This window comes from Zeus faber (assembly GCF_960531495.2).
Source record: "Zeus faber genome assembly, chromosome: 6".
Taxonomy (NCBI): domain Eukaryota; kingdom Metazoa; phylum Chordata; class Actinopteri; order Zeiformes; family Zeidae; genus Zeus; species Zeus faber.
The window spans coordinates 10,128,053-10,150,950 of record NC_137201.1 but is presented as its reverse complement, the minus strand read 5'-3'; the positions used below and the strand labels follow the sequence as shown (position 1 = coordinate 10,150,950).

At 40.4% G+C, this 22,898-nt stretch overlaps 1 protein-coding gene across 1 annotated transcript in view; it reads left to right on the top strand.

Annotated features, from left to right (window-relative positions):
- The window catches only part of nlrc5 (NLR family, CARD domain containing 5), a gene marked incomplete at both ends in the record, with an annotated part of 35,394 nt that overhangs the window by 5,625 nt on the left and 6,871 nt on the right, over positions 1 to 22,898 (top strand). The window contains 23 exons of the mRNA XM_080002777.1: positions 76 to 218; positions 655 to 785; positions 1,231 to 1,462; positions 2,474 to 2,715; positions 5,801 to 5,884; positions 6,090 to 6,173; positions 6,953 to 7,003; positions 7,113 to 7,145; positions 8,038 to 8,121; positions 11,565 to 11,648; positions 14,183 to 14,266; positions 15,061 to 15,144; positions 15,433 to 15,522; positions 15,794 to 15,853; positions 16,792 to 16,875; positions 18,146 to 18,235; positions 18,548 to 18,613; positions 18,811 to 18,894; positions 18,980 to 19,057; positions 19,203 to 19,289; positions 21,220 to 21,303; positions 21,445 to 21,528; positions 22,285 to 22,368. Coding sequence (XP_079858903.1) covers positions 76 to 218; positions 655 to 785; positions 1,231 to 1,462; positions 2,474 to 2,715; positions 5,801 to 5,884; positions 6,090 to 6,173; positions 6,953 to 7,003; positions 7,113 to 7,145; positions 8,038 to 8,121; positions 11,565 to 11,648; positions 14,183 to 14,266; positions 15,061 to 15,144; positions 15,433 to 15,522; positions 15,794 to 15,853; positions 16,792 to 16,875; positions 18,146 to 18,235; positions 18,548 to 18,613; positions 18,811 to 18,894; positions 18,980 to 19,057; positions 19,203 to 19,289; positions 21,220 to 21,303; positions 21,445 to 21,528; positions 22,285 to 22,368 — 2,227 coding nt within the window. The remainder of the gene's footprint in view (positions 1 to 75; positions 219 to 654; positions 786 to 1,230; positions 1,463 to 2,473; positions 2,716 to 5,800; positions 5,885 to 6,089; positions 6,174 to 6,952; positions 7,004 to 7,112; positions 7,146 to 8,037; positions 8,122 to 11,564; positions 11,649 to 14,182; positions 14,267 to 15,060; positions 15,145 to 15,432; positions 15,523 to 15,793; positions 15,854 to 16,791; positions 16,876 to 18,145; positions 18,236 to 18,547; positions 18,614 to 18,810; positions 18,895 to 18,979; positions 19,058 to 19,202; positions 19,290 to 21,219; positions 21,304 to 21,444; positions 21,529 to 22,284; positions 22,369 to 22,898) is intronic.

Below are 22,898 nucleotides of genomic sequence, written 5' to 3'. Positions count from 1 at the left end.
AGATGTTCCAAAAGGAGGTTGGATCATCAAGTTTTTTTTGTCTTGTTTTTGTGTCTAGTTCAATATATCTGCCAGACCTAGGACAGTACCGGTCCAAGGTCTGTGAGTTGAGTCGGCTGGCCTGGAAGGGTCTGGAGGAGGGCAGGATTCTCTTCATGGAAACTAACATTCCTCAGCACGTTCTCCAGTTCTCCACCAGGGCAGGACTCTTCACACGGGTAACACTCTGTTTGGGGAATTTTGTATGCGTGTATTCATTCTGCTTGATCACCGAAAAGATAATCTCGGGACTCATCTATTGGAATGCTCTCACAGACTGTAAGTCATAGCTGAAAAGATACACGTGGAAATATTGGTATACCTATAAGAGAGTACAATAGCATTCTTATTTTTCCAAGGTAACTTCATGTATAGTAGCTATTTCATATCATTTAACCCACACACTTTGGCCCAAAGCTGTTTAGGGACGCTTAGTTTTAATGTACAGACTTCAACTTTTTCCCTGATGATGGACCCTCAAAATGTTGAATGAAGGGATGTGTTGAAGATGCCTTTTGCATTCTCCTTTCTCGATGGACCTTTGCTGTTTTCCAATTATTTTATTACTCTACACTACAGCCTCTCTCCCTCTCCCTCTCCCCCTCTTTCTCTCAGGTGGAGCTCAGGGGTGAGGGTGGATTTCTCCAGCCTGCATACTGTTTTATCCATTTAACCCTGCAGGAGTTTTTGGCAGCTCTAAGAATCATGACAAGTGCGGATGTGACTGAGAAACAGCTCAAGCAGAAGTAAGGAGTCTCAACATTTATATATTGTTTTTTTCAAGCAACCTGCCTGATGCGGAACAAAGCCATGGCTCAGTCGTCAGTTCTGTAGGAGACCCCATTTCCCCAATGCCAACCCCACACAAAGTCAATCAATTTAACTTTGATTTGATATAATTTCACATTTTTTTATTAGGATTTGAATTTGATATCAGCACAGATATATTTCAAAAGCGTGAAATTAAATTTGATAAACTATATATTAGATATCAAGATTTAATTCAAATATGGTGATTCTTAAACGCTTCTATAAGTTCCTTAAAATTAAAAAAATTTAACTTAATATCTGGTTTCAAAACTGACTATGTGCTCACATCAAAATCCAAAGCATTGATATCAATTTTCATCAATCTGATATCAATTTTGAACCTTAACTGATATCTTCAAATGTGGTTAAATCCCCACTCAGATTCAACCTGAAGACTCGTTGGACCACCAAGTCTGATCGGAAGACGGTCTTCACTGACTCCCTGCACCTCTATATGTGTGGGCTGGCAGCCCCTCACTGTACCCCGGCCCTGGTTCAGATTGCAAGGGGTTCTGGTGTTTCGGGAGCCCAGGGTTGGGTCCAGAAACGCCAAGCCCTGGTGCTGAAACTGCTTAAGAACCTGTGTGGTAGTACCTCCCTGACTGGACCAAAGGTAGACCACCATGACCATTTATATTGCACATTTCATACACATGGGCAATGCATAACAGAACAAACAGGCAGAGGAAGCTGGTACCAGACAAACTGGAGCGTGACGGATGGAAGAACCGGAACTGGTAACACAGGGTCAGGAAACGCAGGATTAGGAAACTGGTAGGGACCAGACTGGTGGCTAGAAGTGTGGTCGATAGTCAAAGACAATCTGACCCCAGAGAAAGGGAACAGCAGAGCTTACTGTGTACTGTATGCAGGTCCCGCATTGCTGACAGCTGCTCTTCTCATGGTGGAGTGAGTCTGATTGCTGACAATGATCAGTGTGTGGAACCACGACCTGAGCGGACAATAGAGATAGAGGCAGAAAAGAGGGACAGACCAAAACCACCAAACCTGAAAATAAAAGAAAACCACAGTCATACAGAGAACATTGATCACAGGGGAGCTGTCTGGGCAGGTGTGACATACAGTAGAGGTACTCCTCACTTAACGACCCGAGTTCCGTTCCTACAACCAGGTTGTTAAGCTGATTGGTTGATAAGCCAGGACCCGTGTTATTTCACAGCGTGGCGATTGCGAACGCTAGTGTAGTGAATACTGAGAGACTGCGGGAACAAGACTGAGACTGAGAACAGTGATGTGATGTATACAGTGTATATAGTACATATAGTGTATATAGTGTATAAAGTATAAAGCACACAGTGCGCACTATTATACACAGCATTATTATACACAGCGCACAATACCGACTGGTCGGAGAGCTGGGGGTTAGTCCGAACGCTTGTTAAACAGGTAGGTCGTTAAGTGAGGAGTACCTGTATATAAACGCAAAGAAGGATTAAAGCAAAGAAGTACAAAGCTAAAAAAAGATAGACATTGAACAAAGATATTGAAATGACAGACATTTAAGTACAATTTAAACCAGGCCTACACACTTATAAATGGCAGGACTCCAACCCACACGCGCTAGGTTTTTTAGGACTCAAACTCTCCTTTTTCGGTATTTTAGGTGCTACAGCTCTGCCAGTGTATCCAGGAGGCCCAGGACCGCCAACTGGCCCAGGAGCTTGTGAGCACGAGAACCAACCTGGAGTTGCGCAACATCCGGCTGTTGCCTAGCGACATCAGCGCACTGGCCTTTGTGACAGGTTCAGCTGGAGGCGTGGGCATTGGCCTAGACCTGGGAGGCTGCTCACTGGATCCAGAGTGTTTAGACGCCTTACCCAGCTGCCGATATATTCACTCCCTTACGTGAGTACACACTAATCTGATCAAAATTCAAATCGACTGTTGTTGTTTTCATATTAACTTTAAAGAATATATCCACATGTGTATGTACAGTAGGAGCCACTTGAAGAGGGTTCTTCCAGCCGGTTGACAGCAAAATTGCAACCAGCTTCCAGCCAACCACCAGGCGGCTCCCAGCCAGCTGCCAAACGGCTGGAATAGCCCCTACTTCTCATGTGATCTGATAGGGCATGTTTAATTTGACTGTAAACACGACCATTTATTCAATTGCAGTGTGTCACCATGAGATGGCGCTTACTTAACAAAAAACACAATCACATTCCCGAGAGATTTCAGATTTTCACCCCTAAACCTAACCTTTTACCTGAGATATTGTCCTTTGAACCCTGACCAGAGGTCATCTTTCAAAGTTTAATTGTTTTATATTCATATGAATGACAACAGGTCTTAACGCTTTATTTTAATCTACACGTTGCACAGCTTTTTAATTTCAAAATGGGAGCTGTTTTTTATTTACATTTTTTAAATTACAAAGTTAGCTTTGTAATGAGAGTACACAAACTAGGTCTATGTAATTATAGTCAAGTTTATTTTCAAATACTTGATAACAATACAAACATCATTTCCAGTAAGTCTCAGAGCCAACTTCATTTTACATAATATGTAAAATAAGGGTGTAATAGTGATTAAAATAAAACAGAATTTAAAAACAGAATTTAAGGAGTAGTTAAACAGTTAATTTTGAAACAAAATTAAAAAATCTAAAATGGAAAGAAGTAGCGTAGTATAAGTAATATAAAAGTATTTTCCTAAAAGAAATACAAAATAAAATCCTTGATAGTGGACTTACTATCTTAAATAGTTGTGGGCCACAACAATGCAGTGTCATACTGCATGGTAAGATAGACACAGTGTTGTAAAACAAACACTGCAATATACTATTAAGAGAGAAGACAAAACAGGTATGCAATACTTGATACATTAAAGTGACTTGTTTTAAAGTTTTCCAAGCCTCTTTTTAAAGTGGCGAAGTGTGTGGATTTATAGGTTCTAGTCTTTGGCCTTTTGATTTCAAAATGTGGGTTTTTGAACTATCACATTTTTATTTTACTTAAAATAATAGTAAAATATCACAACAAATTTCTGCATTTGAGCCTGAACAGTCCCCCATCACCCCCCTTTCCCCCCCCATTTAATAGATTGATTTACCAAATTCCAAAAAACAACAATGGCAAAACAAAATGTTAAAAATCAATCAATAAAAGTAGATAAAATCAAGACCAGCGATATAATTTGTACAAACGTTAAAGAGACGATTAGAGAAGAAACGTTAAACATTATATGGGTCCTTCTCAACACCCAAGATTGTTTTACTGTTGATACAGTTTAAACTATTAAATAAATCGCCATATGATGAGTAATAAGTAAAGTGGATATTTGATTCCACCTCTACAGAGAGGAATTTTCACCTCTCAGTGAGAAAGGGGTGGATTGCTACATTGAGATGTGGTGATTTTCGTCAATGGGTCTGCGTTTGCATATGTATGGGTTAGGTGTGAGGGCTTCCAGACCTGTTGGGTGACGCAATGATCGGCCAAGTGCAAACAAAGAGATGGCCCAAGGCTTTACCTGCGGTCTGCTTCATAATCACTCAAAAAGTGTGTGCTGCAGCAATGACTAACAAGTCATTTATAGTTTAAAGTAGTTTATTGAAGCATGTGCTCGCTCGGGGAATTTCTGTTTCATTCAATTAATGTCAAAAATAAAATAAATACATCAACAATAAAAATACTATTTTATTTTATTATTATTTTTATTATTTCTGAGTGTACGTGGGCTGGTCCCCACCCTGAGCCATGTGACTCGACTGGACGGACTCAGTCCAAGGGACCGTGGTCTTAAGTCTGGACCCATCATCGGCACTTCCATCACTGAAGGTTCACTCTCTGTCCTGGAGCAGGAGCATATAAGTTTTTCTAAATGGAGTTTTATGAACTACAATCGTTCCTACAGTAGTGCCTGCAGTGTAGAATATAAGGGACGGTTCCTCCAAAAAGTCATTAGAACTATGAAAAAGTTCCTGAGGTGCGAAAATGCACGATTATGGTGAGTTTTGTGAAACATTAAGTATTGCGATTATATTGGTTGCGATATTTCACAATTATTTTATCCAAAATAAACACCTGTTGCACACGGTTACGCACAGTGTTTTCATTAGTTTCACTAAATTAAATAAGCTACAATAACAAAAAAACACAGATTCATTCATTCCTCAAAACCATTCGTCCTTTAAAATCAGAGATGTATATATTGATTCTATTAGATGTACAGAAAATATGCTCTGTTCCAAAACATGTATATTTTTCATTTAACAAATGTAAGATTAGACGCATTATACGCAAGTTGCTTTATGTTTTGAACCACTGCTCTCCCGGTCGATAGATAAAGCATTGCAACTGCTTTTCCACAAATGCAGCCTGGGGGCATTCCCAGGCGCCGGTGCAAATTTACGTCGTCGAGGGGGATATAATTACTGGCAGCATCCGAAAACGGACCCGACACGGTACCTGCATGGGTCAGCCACGCCCCAATCACGGATCTGCCTGGGCCCTGTCATGTTCCAGCTGCCCTCTCCGAGTGGCAGCTGGAACAGCTGTGGTCATAATTTGTGAAATATTTATGTAACATTCACATTGACTTTTTTTTACTGAAATTTTACAGTTCCTGAAATGGCAATATATAGATAGATAGATAGATAGATAGATCGATAAATAGATAGAGAGACAGACAGACAGACAGACAGACAGACGGATAGATAGACGGATAGATAGACAGATAGATAGACAGATAGATAGACAGATAGATAGATAGATAGATAGATAGAAAGATTCTCACATAAAAAAACTAAAAATATATAAAAAAAAAAAAAACAGAAAGAAATGCAATGTACAACCTTAAAACTCAAAAATGGAAAAATGAAAAACCTAAACATTTACAATAAACCTCAAGTAGGAACTTGTGGCATTTGCATACTACTTGCGTACATACAATACAAAGTCATTTGTAGTAATTTTCTTTTCTTTCTCAGATTTCGCAGTCGTAAATATGATGACAAGTTGGCTGAAAAACTGTCTTCCATTTTACCTCAACTGTGCACCCTGAGAAAGCTGGAGTAAGTTGGTAGTTTTTGCTTTTCTTTAGCTTTTTATATTGAAATTTGAATAAACAAGATTCAAACAAACAGCATTTTTTGGGTACAACCAGTGATTGTGAGCCATGCAAACAATTGGCTCTTGTCATTAATAAACACTTTCTGTCTCGATATACAGTACATGCCTATTTCATTTCTATTTCATTACATTTATTTTCCTTCCAAGGTATACTGGTGCCAACCTGTCTGATGTGGGAGCGACCCACCTGGTCACTGCCCTGAAGGACTGTCCAGACATCACAGAGATCAAGTAATTGCTTTTTTTCTTTGGAGCTTAGCATCACTTTATTGATTCCCGTCTAATTACGTTGCTGAAAGAATAGTTTTTTTGTGACAGTCTAAGTGATAACAACCTGACGGACACAGGGATGAGCAATGTATCTGAGATCTTAACTGAACTGCCAAACCTGGCCTCTGTGATGTGAGTAAACATTTCTCTCTTTCGGACATTCAAAGGATACCTACTTCTCCAGTATCTTTGAATCAGTGTGTGTGTGTGTGTGTGTGTGTGTGTGTGTGTGTGTGTGTGTGTGTGTGTGTGTGTGTGTGTGTGTGTGTGCGCGCGCGTGCAGGTTGGGTCATAATCGCCTCACGTTGCAGGGTGTATATAACCTCATTGAAAAGATGGTTTCCTGTGTCAACTTACAACACTTCTACGTTGAGTATGTTTACACACACACATGCACGCACACACGCACCCACGCATGCACGGAGACGCACACACACACACACACACACACACGCACACACACACACGCACACTTAAACAAACACTTGCTTGGTACATTGGATGTTTATTCTTGTTTATTTGTTTACTTGTTTATTTTACATTCCAAACATTCAAAAATGCTTTATCTACTCAGGATAAAGGAGAATAGTCAGATTTTCAGATTTACATATTTGCAGGTTCTTACATTGACTTTTAAAAAGGAATGCGATGCACAATTTAAAATTAGGTGGTATTCATGTGGTATTTTCAATACATTTAATAAATATAAATCTTACAATTTAATTCTTGTGCGTTTGCAGTGGACTTAAGGAAATCAAAATCATTTTCTCCCAGAAGTGTGATATTAACCGGTGAGCTCTCTGGTGTAATATATGATACAACCAAATTTCTGTGCACAAGCAATACCCCTTCATTAAATGTCACTCTTTTATCTCACACCTTCATTCTCAATCCTTCCAGCCATGAAAATATGACCTCCAACCTCAGAGTAAGGTAAGATAAGAAAAGATAACACTTTATTAATTAAATCTAAGGGTATCTCTCCATAAGTAAAATTACTATTATAAGTACAATTATTATTCCTCCTCATGAATGGATGTACTTTGATTTATTTTATTATTGTGTTGGTGGGTTTATTATTAGAAATCAAAACTTTACAATGTTCAATGCCCAACACCTAGTACGTATTAGTATCCAACAGTCGGATCCTGCCTCCTCCCTCTGAGTAGCCATCGGATGCTTTGCATCACAAAATATGTCAGAGAAAATGGCAGAGCTGTTTCTTTCAGTACAACAGGCAGTAGTTTGCTCAGAATGCTCATTGCCATGAATGAGAGTTAGTTTAAAACTCCTTTTATATAGTGTCTGCAAAGTGCGAAAAAATAAAAAATACACACAATTCACTCATATCAAAAGAGATTTATTGATCATACATATGGTGACATGTTAATGTTCATAGCGTTGTCATTTATATATATACTTCTGGTCGTACTGTTGGACCGATACTTGTCGCATGAATTGAAAATTGGGAACGCATCCCGGAGCCTCGAGCCTCCACCTGGAAATTCCGCACCGCAGCGTGTCACAGCTTTTTGCATGTAGAATGCGACTCTCCACAGGTATTAATGCACTTCCGGTTTGTTCTTAGCATTTGTCGGATTCAGTCTGAAGCGGGCTTAAAGGTGCAGTGTGTAGAATTTGGTGGCATCTAGCGATGAGGTTGCAGATCACAGCCAACTGAATACTTCTAACCAGGGCAGTGCAACCACTTCCGACTGGAAGAGACATGACCTTCACATTTGTATTCTCTGTAAATGTAATTATTTTTCAAGTTCATATATGCAGTGAAATGTCATGACTAAGTTAAAAAAAAAATTGTGTTCAGCTTGTTGAACCAATTGTGGAGTGAAAGTGAAATGCTGAGGCTCTGCCACCTGCTGTCTGGCTGCAGCTCCCTCTCTGTCCTGGAGTAAGTGACCAATATGAATTATTTGAATTCAGTTGATATGTATTGTATATGCCGCACAATCTCGAAATGTTTTTCTTTTATAATATTATACATAAAGCAGGGAGATACTGGAGGTACTTTCAGAATGTCGAGGTATTTTATACACGCTGCATCCATTCATCACACCATATTTTAAGAATCACAGAGAATCATACAAATCTAGAATAGTCTTTATGCACTTTATAGCTGATAAGTATCCCATCCTCAGTACAGTCGGCCAAATAATGTGCAATAATTGGTGTTAGGATACTTGGTGTTTAGGTATGCCTTTTAGGTTGAACTTGTGACAATATTATATAACTGAAACATAATGTTAACATAATAATACAATACAAAATGTGATAAAATATATTTGACTGACTGTGTGTGCGTGTGTGTGTGTGTGTTCCCCAGTCTCTCTGGAGGCCAGATGGGTGTTGAAACTATCAGGACTCTTACGAAGTCTATTCCCATTCTCAACATCATGGACGAGATCATGTAGGATTATTTTATTTATAGAGAAACATTTATTTGTAAAGTATGAAAAATGGGCCTTTTAATAGATGCTGCTTCAATTCTACATAGTCTACAATTCTACTTTGTCAAGGATGTTGCATGCAGACTGCATTTCATTACAATAAAGTTATTTTTGATATGATTATTATGATTATGACATCATAATCATAATAATACTAAGAATAATAACCTTTATTTCTATAGCACCTTTCATACACAACATGAAATTCATAGGGCTTTACATTAATAGACGACAATCAAATAGCAATACTAAAAAAGCAAACACTAAAATGCATTTGATAAAAATAAGTTTTGCGTCATCAATTTAGGACGATCATTCCTTATGCGAATGGTTTTCAATATTTTTTCTCTAATTATTTTTCTCGTATTATAACATCAGGATTGAACTACTCCAAGCAATTCCGAAGCAATTGAATTAGAACTGTAGAAATAACTGTATTGACGTATAGAAGAAGAGTGGACAAGTTGCTCAGTATTTAATTTGTCGATTCCCAATGAATCCATTATTTAGTAACGCTTTAACCCCACTTAATTTCCTTGTTTGTCCTTGTGCAAAGCGCCATTACAGAAAGCTCTTAACAATGAACAGACAAAACAGTGCTTATTCCCAGTTAACAACATCTTCCCAGTGTGAAGGACTTCTCCATACCAGTGAATGGTTTAGTGACTCTGACTGCTCTGCTGCGAACGTGTCCTGCCGTGGTGAAACTCAGTGTCAGGTACCAACATCTTTGGGCTGTGCCCTCGTATTTCGACCACCAGATCATATAACATAATAAACAGAGTACAACATAAGTGTGTGAATGTGTTTGCAGACAACAGAAGCCATGCCATGTGTCAGTACTTTTTCAAGGTGGTGTAGAGCAACCGAAACAAGACCAACTGAAGGAGCTATGGTATGTAACCATGAATAAACCCAGTCTTTTATTGCTGAAGTAATCCATCATTTACTGGCGATAATGATTGTTACTCTATGGCAGTGGTATTCAAACTTTTTTTTGCCAATCCTCCCTCCCTAGGATTTCCCCTCCCACAAAGTATAAATAAAAAATGTTTCATATGCAAACACACTAAGTTTATAGTGGACCAGTTCAAGCAGTCACATTAATTTGCGGCTGTTCTTGCCTATTCACACAGGCTAACGGGGGCCGAAAGGTGCACATCTCATGAAAATAAAAAATAATGAAAATTTGATAATGCAAAATTGACAAACTATTGTCTCTTCGATTTAGAAACTTTAATGCAACACTATTTACGTTTTTTTTACCTTAAAATTACCTTAAAACAGCTTCAGAATAATTTTGACGCTACACTGACTTGTAATTTGGAGAATGGCATCTCTTTCATTCCCATCCACCCCTCAGAATTCCTGTTCTCGTAACTTTAGTGTATTTGGGTAGGAAACCACAGGAAAAGTGTGTTACACTTTACGGCACTACGTCACTTCCTTGATGTTTGGCTCCGGTAAAATTTATATTAAAAAAACGCGAAATTATAAACTTGAAGGGAAAAATCTCCTGTAATAATGCTCATACAAAACGTAGCCGCTCCACCTCCCCAGTGGTGTGCCCAGAACCCACACAGGCCCTCACTTTCATTGTGCCGCGTGGTTTGTTTCACCCTCTGACTCGCACGTGCAAGCCAATCTACCATGCCATGCACATCTGGTCCCTACAACGGTAGCAGGGGGCCATTCCCTGCGCCCTCTCTCCCTGCGGCTTCCCGGAGCCACTGACAGGTGAAGTGAATAACATTGCTCGTCTCGTGTTACCTCATCTGTCAAGGGGTGGGATATATTAGGCAGCAAGTGAACAGTCAGTTCTTGAAGTTGATGTTTTGGAAGCAGGAAAAATGGGGTCATTGATGCGCATGGGGAGCGAAGTCCAGCCCGTCTGGTTCGATCCCACAGAAGAGCTACTGTAGCACAAATTACTGAAAAAAGTTAATGCTGCTATGATAGAAAGGTGTCAGAACACACAGTGCATCACAACTTTCTGCGTATGGGGCTGTGTAGCCGCAGACTGGTCAGAGTGTCCATGCTGACACCTGTCCACCGCTGAAAGCTCCCACAATGGGCATGTGAGTGTCAGAACTGGACCGTGGAGCAATGGAAGAAGGTCGCCTGGTCTGATGAATCACTTTTTCTTTTACATAATGTGGATAGCTGGGGTTAGGGTCCGATCCGATCGAGCATCCCTGGGATGTGCTGGAACAACAAGCCCGATCCAACAAGCCCGATACTTACAACTTATAGGACCTTAAGGATCTGCTGCTAACGTCTTGGTGTCAGATACCACAGGACACCTTCAGAGGTCTTGTGGAGTCCATACCTCGACGAGTCAGAGCTGCTTTGGTGGCAGGAGGGGGAGCTTCACAATATAAGTGGTTATTAGTGGTGGTTTTAATGTTGTGGATGATCGATAAGTTGAATAATAGTTTAGACTCTGGTACGCCGCTACTAATCTTAATATTTGAGTGTTCCCACTCACATATTAATCATGATGTTCTGGATGAATGTGTTGATAATCGAGTATGTTTATTATGGAGGCTAGGAAAACTGGACATAGACTGATAACGATTATGGTGACCATATTCATATATAGAGTGCGGTAGGTTTTGATGAAGATGTTGCTTCTTTTCAGCCTCAGCTCCTGCTGCCTAATTCCAGCCGTCCTGGGGAGAGTGCTGAAAAGTCTGGGACGCCCCTCTGACCTCGCCGTTCTGGAGTACGACACACCCACGCGCACGCACGCACACACACACACGCACACCCACGCATGCACGTGCACACACACACACACATACACACACACGCACACACAGACAGTGTACAGTATATCTGGGTCTCTGTCTTCTAACTACTTCACTGTTCCCCGTTCCTCCGTCAGTCTGTCCAACAACTCTCTGGGCAATAAAGGTCTGAAAAAGCTGCTAGATCACCTGCCTCACCTCAGCTGTATCCAGGAAATCAAGTAAGGATATTATGACTATTACAGACCTACCAACCTGCACACGTGTTTTGTACCAACCAAAAATATCTTGGTAAAAATACGTAGGTACGAAATGCCAGGTGAAACTAGGCAAAAAATATATATTATTGTAATTTAATTACGGAACACAATCAATCAATACAAAACAATGACCGGTGACTGAATGCCGATCAGTGTCAGATATATTTTCAGATTCTGTGCCGGTTAAATATACATAGCCGATACTGTGCTCATGTACTGTAAAAAGTAAAAAGATGTAACTTAGTTGCGTAGTTGATGCAAAGAGAGCAAAAGAGAGAAATGTCGGCTGTTTGGAGGTATTTCAAGGTAAGCCAAGATTGCATAAATAATTTATCGCCTGACAATATTCTGAATATTGCGTATATCGCTGTCACTCTGTCTGGTTGCTCCTAGTGCACAAGCTCCATTCCTGATGAAAAGTTTGAATCTTTTGTGAGACTCGGTTCCTCATGAGTCACTCAGTAAAACGAGTCGTTTGAAGGGATTCAGTCGGTTTAACGCACGGTGAGGGAAGGAGGACTTCCTGTGAACGCGAGTTAGAAGAGTCAGCCATTTATTTTTATTACTTTCTTTTGCAATAATTGCAATTTAGTTTGGAATGGCAAGTACCATATAAATGTATATTTGCACATAGAGTGAAAGACTTTCATTTGAAGTTTGAACTGGACATTTAAATGTTAGTTATATGTTAGTTAGTTATAGTTAGTTAAAACTCAGGTTACAGGTTGAATTATACTGAAACTTGGTGACAGTCACGTATTCAATTTTATTGAAACTCAGTGACAGTTTCATGTTCTATTATTGTTCCATAGTGAATAATGAACAGTAGTAAACACACAGTGTCAAAATCAGCAATGTTAATATTGTGGTAACTGAAAATCACAGCGGTAGTCTGTAGGAGCAGCTTGTCCTATAAGGCGAGCGTGATCGCACCATGCAATGTATTTGTCATTGACGTACAGCAGTACCTAATGAAATGATAAGAAAATTTGATTTCTACCATCACGGATATAAACTCAAAATAATCAGACAACAATGTAAAAGTTATTTAATTGTCAATGTTCAATTATGCACATACAATTGAATGAAAATCTGAATCGGCCAGAATCAGAATCAGCAGATCAGATGATGCATTTCAAGGGGTATATCCTCCCTGTTACACTATTTTGGTACTCAAAACATTTTCCCAAGTTTGGCAGGTCTGCTATTATTTTATTACTTGAACAAATAAAAAACTGAAAATTTATCATCATGTACACATTTTAGATTTTGTTTGTTTGTGTGTGTGTGTGTGTGTGTGTGTGTGTGTGTGTGTGTGTGTGTGTGTTTCTCAGTGCCAGCAGAAACGACTTTGCGGCCAAAGAGGTGGTTCTTCTGGCCACCGCCTTCTCCTCTCATCAAAGATTGACAGAAGTTCACGCCAGGTACTTTGGTAACATTGTCGTCTAGCAAGTCCTCTTCATACATGACGCCACCAAACTACAGTCTAGAACAGGCACGTGCAGGGGGGTCGGTGGGTGCCAGAGCACCTGCCCCTTTGCCCCTTTGATGCCCCATTGTGCCCTTTTTATGAGGGGCCGGGTTTTTTTTAAGCGTGAATGGGCATCGAGGTAGCGGATTGTCTGGGCCAGATATGCATATTCATGAGGAACGCGTCCATGGCGCAACCGCGATGTGCGCACAGCGGAGCGCAGATGACGGGCACCCCGATGCGCACCATCGCAGGCGCCTTTGGTCTGCGCTCCGCCGTGCCGCTCCGTTTTCTTATTGAACGAAAGAAAACACTGTGCGTAACGGGAACAATTGCTCACTCACCCCCCAAATGCCTAGAACCGGAGCTGGGGGTCCATGTGCCTTTTCTTTTTTTTTTTTGGAGCACCTGCCCGTCTTAACATCTCTGCACGGGCCTGATCTACAAACATAAGTTTTCTAACGATTGCTGGCCATGTTGGTTTTCCACAGTGACGGATGCCGGGATCAGGTGATCCTGAAGTTCTCTCATTGCAAAAGGTACAGATGGCTCTTCAGTCAAACACACAAACATTTACATTTATTCATTTAGCTTTTGTCTCATGTTGTAGTAATTACTGTATGTTAAAATAACAACTTATAACTAATCAATATCATCAACTCGGGTTGTTAGTGCGTTATGTCAGTACAATAACTTAAAACCAGTCAACATCAACAAAACAGGAATAGTTGTCAGTCAGTTCACCCCTTTCTCAATCTTACAGCGATGAAGAGGAGCAACTCAAGTATTTCAGGTACTTCGTACCGTAAATTGATTCCTAACTTTGGAAACTTTCTAGCACTCTCTGCAATCTTGCTCCTCTCTGGCTTTTAAAATGATCACTGTTCCTGTCCTTTGTAAGGCTCCGACACACTTCTAAACTTACTTTGTTTTAAAGTGATTGAAATAAAATCAACTAAATAGAAATGAAAATCTGTGGTTTTTCATCAGCTCCACTGCTCTTCCTTCTCCTTGTGCTCCGCAGGTTGACCCACAGCAGTATCCTGCCGTCTGATTTGACCAATCTGTGTCACAGACTGTCTCGCTGTCCCTCCCCTCTGGAGCTGGAGTAAGTAGAGCAGTTACATTGTATTATATTAATTGAGATATTTAAAGTTTTATTTTCACGTAATTCATGTTTTTTCCAAATGTTTTGTCAGCGATAGGGCGATATGTCCAGATAGGGCCAGAACATTATGGGAAATCTGTCACCAGACAGACAGACTCCGTTGCAGCTTGTGACTGTGCTTAAATGCAGTCCAATGAGGGACATATTTAAGTTAGATCTCCTTTTCAAAAACGAGAAGCTGATAATATTGTCAGAATGTTCTTAAATGTTAAACTGATAAAAAATGTTTGCAAACCATGTATTTTATCAAGTTTTTCAAGGTTTCATTGACTCTTTTCCATTTCCGCAAATCAGCTCTTTTGGCTTTGTACACGCTAAGGTTAGAGGCAGCAGCAACTGCAAAAAGAAGCTTTAAATAAAATGTGATATTGCTCTTCAAAATATGTCAAAGAAATGCACTAAGACACGTGTTACGTTTTAGTTCCTGTGTTCGTAAAAGGAGTTTAACATTTTTTTTTAAGTCCCTATGAAGTGAATTCACTGATTTGTTTAAAACACATTATACATGTTTTGTTAAGTAATTGCTTAACATGAGAAAAAACTGAACGATGTAGTACTGAATTGTGGAGCGAGACTGTTCCTCCCCTAACACTATAAAACAATTTTTTGATAAGGCCGGTGTTGAAAAATAGCAAACCTATTCTTTAACATGTTTAGTATATTTGAAATCATATGAAATTGCTGAAATTGGAAAGCTGTTTGACCTTTGATACTCTGGTGTTCCTTGCTGTCAGTTTGTCTCACAGCCCGCTGGAGGACCAGGCCGCTCGGGTGCTGCTGAAAGTCATTCCGTATATGGCATCACTGCAGACGCTTGAGTAAGACACACTCACTTCCTCTCCTCAAACTGTGGCGTTACTGCAGGTCTAGAAATGTACCATCCCCCATATCTTGAAACGTGACTTCTTTAATGGGATCAGGATGGGGTTCTGCTTAATCTGACTATTTACAGCATGTACATTATAACCATGCATATCAGACCCGTCAATCCAAGAATAATAATCATGCAGAACCTGAGACCTAAATACCAAAAAGGTAACATGGAAATGGTCAAATAAAAAAAATGGTAACCTGTCTTAATCCCTTTGTCTTTTTTTCTTACACAGTGTCAGCCACTGCATCACGTCCATTGATGTGGCACTGACATTGGCAGGCTGTTTGACTGACAACCAGCAGGTCAAATCAGTGGAAATCAGGTATGGGTGTCACTTTCATCCCTCCATCCATCAATCCATCCATCTGTTAATGCAGCCATCCATCCTTTCATCCCTCCATCCATTCATCCTTCCATCTCTTTATTCACCCATCCTTCAGCCATCCAAGTTTTAGTCTCAGTGTTTACCTGCATGTGATTCATCTACAATAAATCGATCACACACATTCACTGGGAGATGTTATAAGTGTTTCAATTTCTCTTTGTTTTTTATAGTTTTCAATGATGGTATTTGAATTGTTTCTTTACTCCAGGCGTTCGGGAGAATCCATCATCCAGTTTGACGACGTGAAGGCAGAACACATCTGCTGCAGGTCAGTGTTTAACCTTATTAGTTATTTTACTCCATGTTTGTCGGGATTTGTGTGTTTTTGAGTGCAGTTTATGCGCTGAAGTGGAATTTAATTCAGCTTGGCCCACAGCGTGTTGAATTGGATTTGAACGTTTTTTTAAATCATTTTTCAATATCAGAAATTCTAAGAACGTCCATTCCAACCATCTATTTAAGTGGTGCAGAGGCAACCGCTCGACCTGAACCTGTCATTGCCCTAACATTCTGCCACAGTTAAATAGAAAATATGTTGATCACTCTCTGCTTTCCCACATGCACTGCAACCCTGAAATTATCCGGACATTAATTGGATGAGCTGTGAACGCAAATATCCAAATTATTTGACCCGGACATTACCTGGACTTTACCCAGCCGGCATACTAGTACAAAGTTCGGGTAATGTCCGATAGAGCAGTATGTGTGAACTGAACAGGTAATTTTCCAGATCATTCATGGCGAGGGAGTGGGCGTGTCGCATGTTGATGACGTCTCCATCATGCGGCAGTTATTTACCTTCATGCGGATCTTCGTGCACAGAGCGTAGCTGCTTTGTACTCCTTTCTGCTTTCCTTTATTCCTTTCCACTCTCGTTTATATTGTGGATACGTCCAAATACATGGAGTATCCACGCAAAAAAAATCCCAACTACTTACAAGTCTGTAGCCTCATCCGCCAGCATCATTAAGTCACATTCCTCCAGCACGCTGTCCCCTTGTCTAAACCAAAGGGATTATTTCCAGGTAGTGTAAACGCATCTGACACCGACAATCTCCTTTTTTTGCTACATGTGTGAAAGGGTAAATCCGGACAATTTGTGGATAATCAGGTCCGGACATTATCCAGACATTGTCCGGAGTGCATGTGCGAAAACAGCACAACAGTATTGACCAGTTGAATAGCTTTTTGTTTGTGTCATTACAGGATAACTCATTTCACCCTGAACAGTGATGACTTGGAGCGGCTGGCTGGGACTTTAGAGAAATGTCCTCAAATAGCAGATCTGGAGTATGTCACACATTCACCATCTTATTGTTTATTAGGTTTGGGCAGATTGACGATTCAATCGTGAATCGTTGATTGACATTAATTACAGACGATTTTTTTTTTATCTGTTCGGAGAAATCCGAGAATTGAAACGGTGTTAGTGTAGTTTACCGTGTTCTGAAACTGATCCCCCGCTCTGAATCGATCAGAGCGGAGAGGGAGAGAGCCGTTGTTGTGATTTTATGTGTTCTTCTAGCCCTCATTGTGAAGTGTATTGTCTGAAACAACTACGACCACAGAATGGAATTTCTTTCATATTCTTTCAAGTGAAATGTATTTGGTTTATTTAGTTTCCTACTTGTTTGGAAAATGATGTGGATGGAGTGGCTGGGACCCCGGCGGGGAGTGTGGGGGTTCCCTGTTCTGTCAAAGCAGTCCCCATGGAGTCCCCACATTAAAAACATTTCATGGTCCCGCATGTGGGAAAAAAAGTCAACAACTTCTGAGTTGTTTTTTTTGATTGCTCAAAAGTTCTCCTGTGTTTTAAATCTATTAATTTTCATTTATTTTCTACTTGTACAAAACAAAAATGTTAAACCCAACTCAGTTAAGGGACTGTCCTGTTCTGTCCCGTTCCTGTGTCCCCACTGTCCCCTGCCGTGTCACGCATGTCTCCCCGTTGCTTTCGGTTTCTATGGAACTTAATTTAGCAAAAACTAGATATTTTTTGTGTAAATACTTTACTTTAAATAATAAATTCTGCACTTCTGTAATGGTGAGACCACATTTTCCCCATTACATAACGTTCTTTGCATGTACACCCGATTTATGATACCTACCGATTTACGATAGAATCGTAAATCAGTGATCGCATATCAGCATATATCATATCATATCATATATCTCAATTACTAATAATACGTAGCATTTAATCAGATTTCTACATTTTAACCAGTACAAAACCTTGTTGTTTCTTTTCATTCAGTTTATCCAACAACCTTTTGCAAGATGAAGGACTCAAGTTTTTTGTGAAGACTCTGTTCAGGCTAAACATCAGCAGAACTGTCAAGTAAGACAACTGTGTTCAAGCAGCCAATATACTCCACTGTATAACAGTTTTCCCTATCTGGCGTGATTGTTACTTAATATAATTAAAACAGTAAAAAAAGACACATTTTAATTCAAACTGTGATTGAGAAACTACTTCAAATACATGTTTGCTTTGTCTATTTGACATTAACGCTTGACAAACTGGTCCATATTGACATTTCACTGATGTTTTTCTGGTTAGTCTGAGCAACAACGGCTTGAGCCAGCAGGGGGCACTCCATGTGGCTGGGACACTGTGCCCCTGGGATAAGGTCTCTGGTATAAAACTCAGGTGAGTCTTCTCACTCACTTCTTGAGTGCAAAATCAGTATTTTTTTGCAGGGAAAGGCAGACCAACAGTGGCAAACAGCGTATGGAGAATCACATGCATAACGCTAATAACTTGAATGGCTATTTCTTATATAAAGTGTCAGCTAAAAAAAAATCGAATGTTTTTTGTTTTTTACAAAATAATCTTGTGGATTACCACTTTAACGACTTGATGAATCGATGAGAATGAACAAACAAACCAGTCAAACCTACATCCTGGTATCTGTGTTTCTGTTCATTTCCATGTCTCTGCTGGTGTGGTGTGTGATATCAGTTTGGGAGAGGAGAAGAGTACTATCATCGCTTTCAACCAAGGTGGAAGCATTGAAAAAAGCCTTAGGTAAAACAAAGAACACTATGCATATACAGTATAATTACTTAGTTAGCGTCTCATTATGTGTAACCTCATTTTCGTCAGTACTGTATAACTCCAGTTGGGAGTGGGAATTTCTTTCTATTTTACTCTATTTTCCCTTTACTGCTTTTCCATATTTATCCCTCTTTCTCTCTCTACGATCCCTTCTCTTCTCACTCCAGCACCAGCCAGTGGAATTTGGATCCGGACCATCTAGCCAAACTATCAGAGATCCTGCGTGGCTGTCCCGGTCTGACCAAGCTGGAGTGAGTAGATCTAGATCTCCTCTTCAACCTTGTTAGTGACGAGGTGAAAAGTATCATATGAATACTATATAAATCACAGGTTCAGAAACAACAGTCTCAGCGCCCAGGGTATTACAGACCTGGTGAAAACGCTCAACACCGGCCACAGAAAACGCTCTGTCAGGTGAGACAACAGGGTTAAAGTTTTCATTTATTGTGGACTGTGAGTGTTTGAATGTGTCGTTGGATATTTTAACACCCACTACTGCTGAATGAATTTTTAAGAAAACACGGCCTCTGTGCATTTCTTCTCTTCTCTTCCTTCTCAGCATTGAGGAGAGTTGGATACAATCGAAGGCGGCTGTTAGTTTGGTGTGTCGGTGCCTGGACGTCTGCAGTGACATAGACACTATTAGGTGCATACACACAATCATTAGAGAACTCAGAATACTGTGTTTTGCTTTTTTGGTATATAATATACAGTACAACTATCAGCCACAACATTAAAACCACTGACAGGTGAAGTGAATAACATTGCTCATCTTGTTCCAATGGCACCTGTCAAGGGGTGGGATATATTAGGCAGCAAGTGAACAGTCAGTTGTTGAAGTTGATGTGTTGGAAGCAGGAAAAATGAGCAAGCGTAAGGATCTGAGCAACTTTGACAAGGGCCAAATTGTGATGGCTAGACGACTGGGTCAGAGCATCGTGTTACCTGTATGCAGTGGTTAGTACCTACCAAAAGTGGTCCAAGGAAGGACAACCGGTGAACCGGCGACAGGGTCATTGGCGCCCATGGGCTCAATGATGCATGTGGGGAGTGAAGTTTAGCCTCTCTGGTTCGATCCCACAGAAGAGCTACTGCAGCACAAATACAGAAAAAGTTAATGCTGCTATGATAGAAAGGTGTCAGAACACACAGTGCATCACAGCTTGCTGTGTATGGGGCTGCGTAGATGCAGACCGGTCAGAGTGTCCATGCTGACCCCTGTTCACTGCCAAAAGCGCCTACAATGGGCACCTGAGTGTCAGAACTGGCTTGTTCTGATGAATTACATTTTCTTTAACATCATGTGGATGGCCGGGTGCGTCTGCATCGTTTGCCTGGGGAAGAGATGGCACCAGGATGCACTATGAGAAGAAGGAAGCCGGCGGAGGCAGTGTGATGCTCTTGGCAATGTTCTGCTGGGCAACCTCAGGTCCTGTTATTCAATCGGATGTTACTTTGACCTACCTAAACATTGTTTAGGCGGGTCAGAACTGTTTTGGCAGTACAAGGGGGACCTACACTATATTAGGCTGGTTGTTTTAATCTTGTGGCTGACCAGTGTGTGTCCTTTATACTCCTTCACCATGCAGGGTGCTCAGAACTACACTCCACCTCTCTTTGGCAAAGTTTACTGAACCATCGTCAAAAAGGTAAGGATTATGTCTGGTGTCTTTGAAGTTTTGTATGAAATACTTTGTTTGAATAAAAAAATATATATACAATTTATGGGTCAAATTTTACTTGTGAATAAAACAATAACAAAGCCAGCATTTGTTATCAATGAAAATGTCTTCAGCATTTGGTAATCTGACTTATTTTTCTGACATTCTAATGGTGTCCCTCCTAACTTTACAATATCCTAGTGCATGCTGCACTAAATCATATTAAATGGGAAACTCAGGTTTATATTCTCTTAAATGTGATCATGTGTGTGACACAGTGTTCATGTCTGTTTTTTTTAGTGGTGAGTCCGCTGACCTGGATCATTCAATTTCTACAAAAAAAATAGGGTAAAATTCTTTAAGCTCACGATTTCTATCTCATTAGTGACTTATAGCCCCATTTTAACTCAAAATTTCTTGAATACATTTTGGAATTACTAAGAACATGCTTAGGTAAAGTGTCAAATGGAGGGCAGTATAAGGACATATTTCCTCTACATGTACTCCTCACTTAACGACCGAATTCCGTTCCTACAGCCAGGTCGAATTGGTTGATAAGCGGGGACCCACCCCCTCACCGTTATTTCAGTGTTGGAGATTGCGAATGCTAGTGTAGTGAATTCTGACAGACTGCGGGAACGAGACTGAGACTGAGAATGGTGATGCGCAATGAGATACTTTACGCTGAGAGGTATTGTACGCAGCATACATTATCGACTGGTCAGAGAGCTGGGACTAAGTCTGAAAGGTCGTTAAACAGGTTGGTCGTTAAGTGAGGATCTGTATTTTTGATCTGTATTTATCTGTATTTTGTCAGTGGATGGTTTTGATGTTCCTACTCTTTTCTCCAGCTCTTCTCCTGTATTCTCTTCTCTTCCTGTATTTCTTATCTGTTTCTTATCTTCTCTCTTCCAGCCTTGTGGACTGTGCAGTAGAAGGTTGCCATCTAGTGGCGGTTAGCAGCGTTCTCCAGAGAAGTCCTCTCCTCACAGAGCTGGAGTAAATCCCAAATTTTTTTTAACCTGACGATAACACATAAATCCCAGATTTTCCACACTAGTCAATGCTTTCTATAACACAAAGAGATCAATAGGGATGTTACTTTATTTAACTTCTCCCCTGTGTGTTTTCTGTCCGTAGCTTGTCCCACAACAACCTGGGTGGAGAGGGAGCTGAGTTCCTCTGCTCCATCCTGCCCTCACTGACAAACTTTACCACTCTCTGGTAAGAGGTTTGAGGGAAAACAAGAATATACTAAATCATCTTTGTCCCTGAGGCACAGTTATATTGAATTAATGACACAAAATTTGTATATTTTGATTAAAATACAAACAGATATACTGCCTTCTTTTAGAGATCAAGCCATTGGCGCTGGTGTTTTTTGGCCTACTTACTTCAGCTTAAACAATATTTTCTATATAGAATCATCTCTGATATCTGATATGACAATTAATCCACAAAAGACAGTATCATTCCACTGCAAACCACAACAGAAAACCACAATCAAAATTTCACCGCATCAGATTGTATTTAGAATTAGACGGCTAAGAAAAAGCCTGTCTCTTAGCCTGTCAGGTCACGTGCTTGGAGACAGAGACGCTGAGATTCTCGCTGGAACGTTTCCGAGGATGCCATGCCTCACATCGGTCGAGTAAGCGCTCTACCATACACATCGCATCAAACACACAAATACGTTGATTTGATAGAAATTCTGATGCATGTGAAAGTTATGGCTTCTCCCCCAGTTTGTCCCATTGTTCTGGGTGGAGTCCCGCTGGCGGCCTAGCGCTGGTCAGAGCTCTGGGACAGTGCGTCCAACTGGAAGGACTTTGGTAACATTCACCATTTAGACTTAAAGACATACATGCAGAGATATTCTCTTCCTCTTGGATAATTTGTTAAAGCTGTGTGTGTGTGTGTGTGTGTGTGTGTGTGTGTGTGTGTGTGTGTGTGCGTGCGTGCGTGTGCGCGTGTCTCTAGTCTGGACTCAGTGCCCTTGGATGAGGACTTCAGATTGTGTCTGGCCCAAGGACTACACAAGACCAACTCCATTCGCCGACTGAAGTGAGTACTACAGTGGGACTTGCAGCGTGCTCGTTCCCAATCAACGTGCAGTAATATAGTATGGCCTCCACCAGAATGAACAGTCTCAAGTTATTTTGAATGCTACATAACTAAATAATGTTAAAGAAATAACTGCCTGTGATGAGGATCTTGGACTCTGGGTGCTTAAGAATACCTAAACATTAAGGTATATTTTTTGTGATTTGCTGTTTGATCTTCTTCCTTGTTGTGATTTACTTGTTTTTTAAATTTAGTATTATTTATTTTTTGTTCTGTGCTGTCAGCACGCTGGCCATGCAACAGAGTGTATTTTTATGCCTTTGCATCCAAGACAGAGTTGATCTGCAACTGGAGTTCCAATTCCAAACCTGCAGAGCCAATCTTTATTAATCATCAAAAAAACACTTAATGAGACCGGTGGAATGCCACAAGCACATGACCACTTATTCATTTATTTAGTTAGTCTCTGAAACAACTGTTTGTCTGTAAACCAGAACTTCTCATTGTTATAACTCACTGTGGAAATAGAG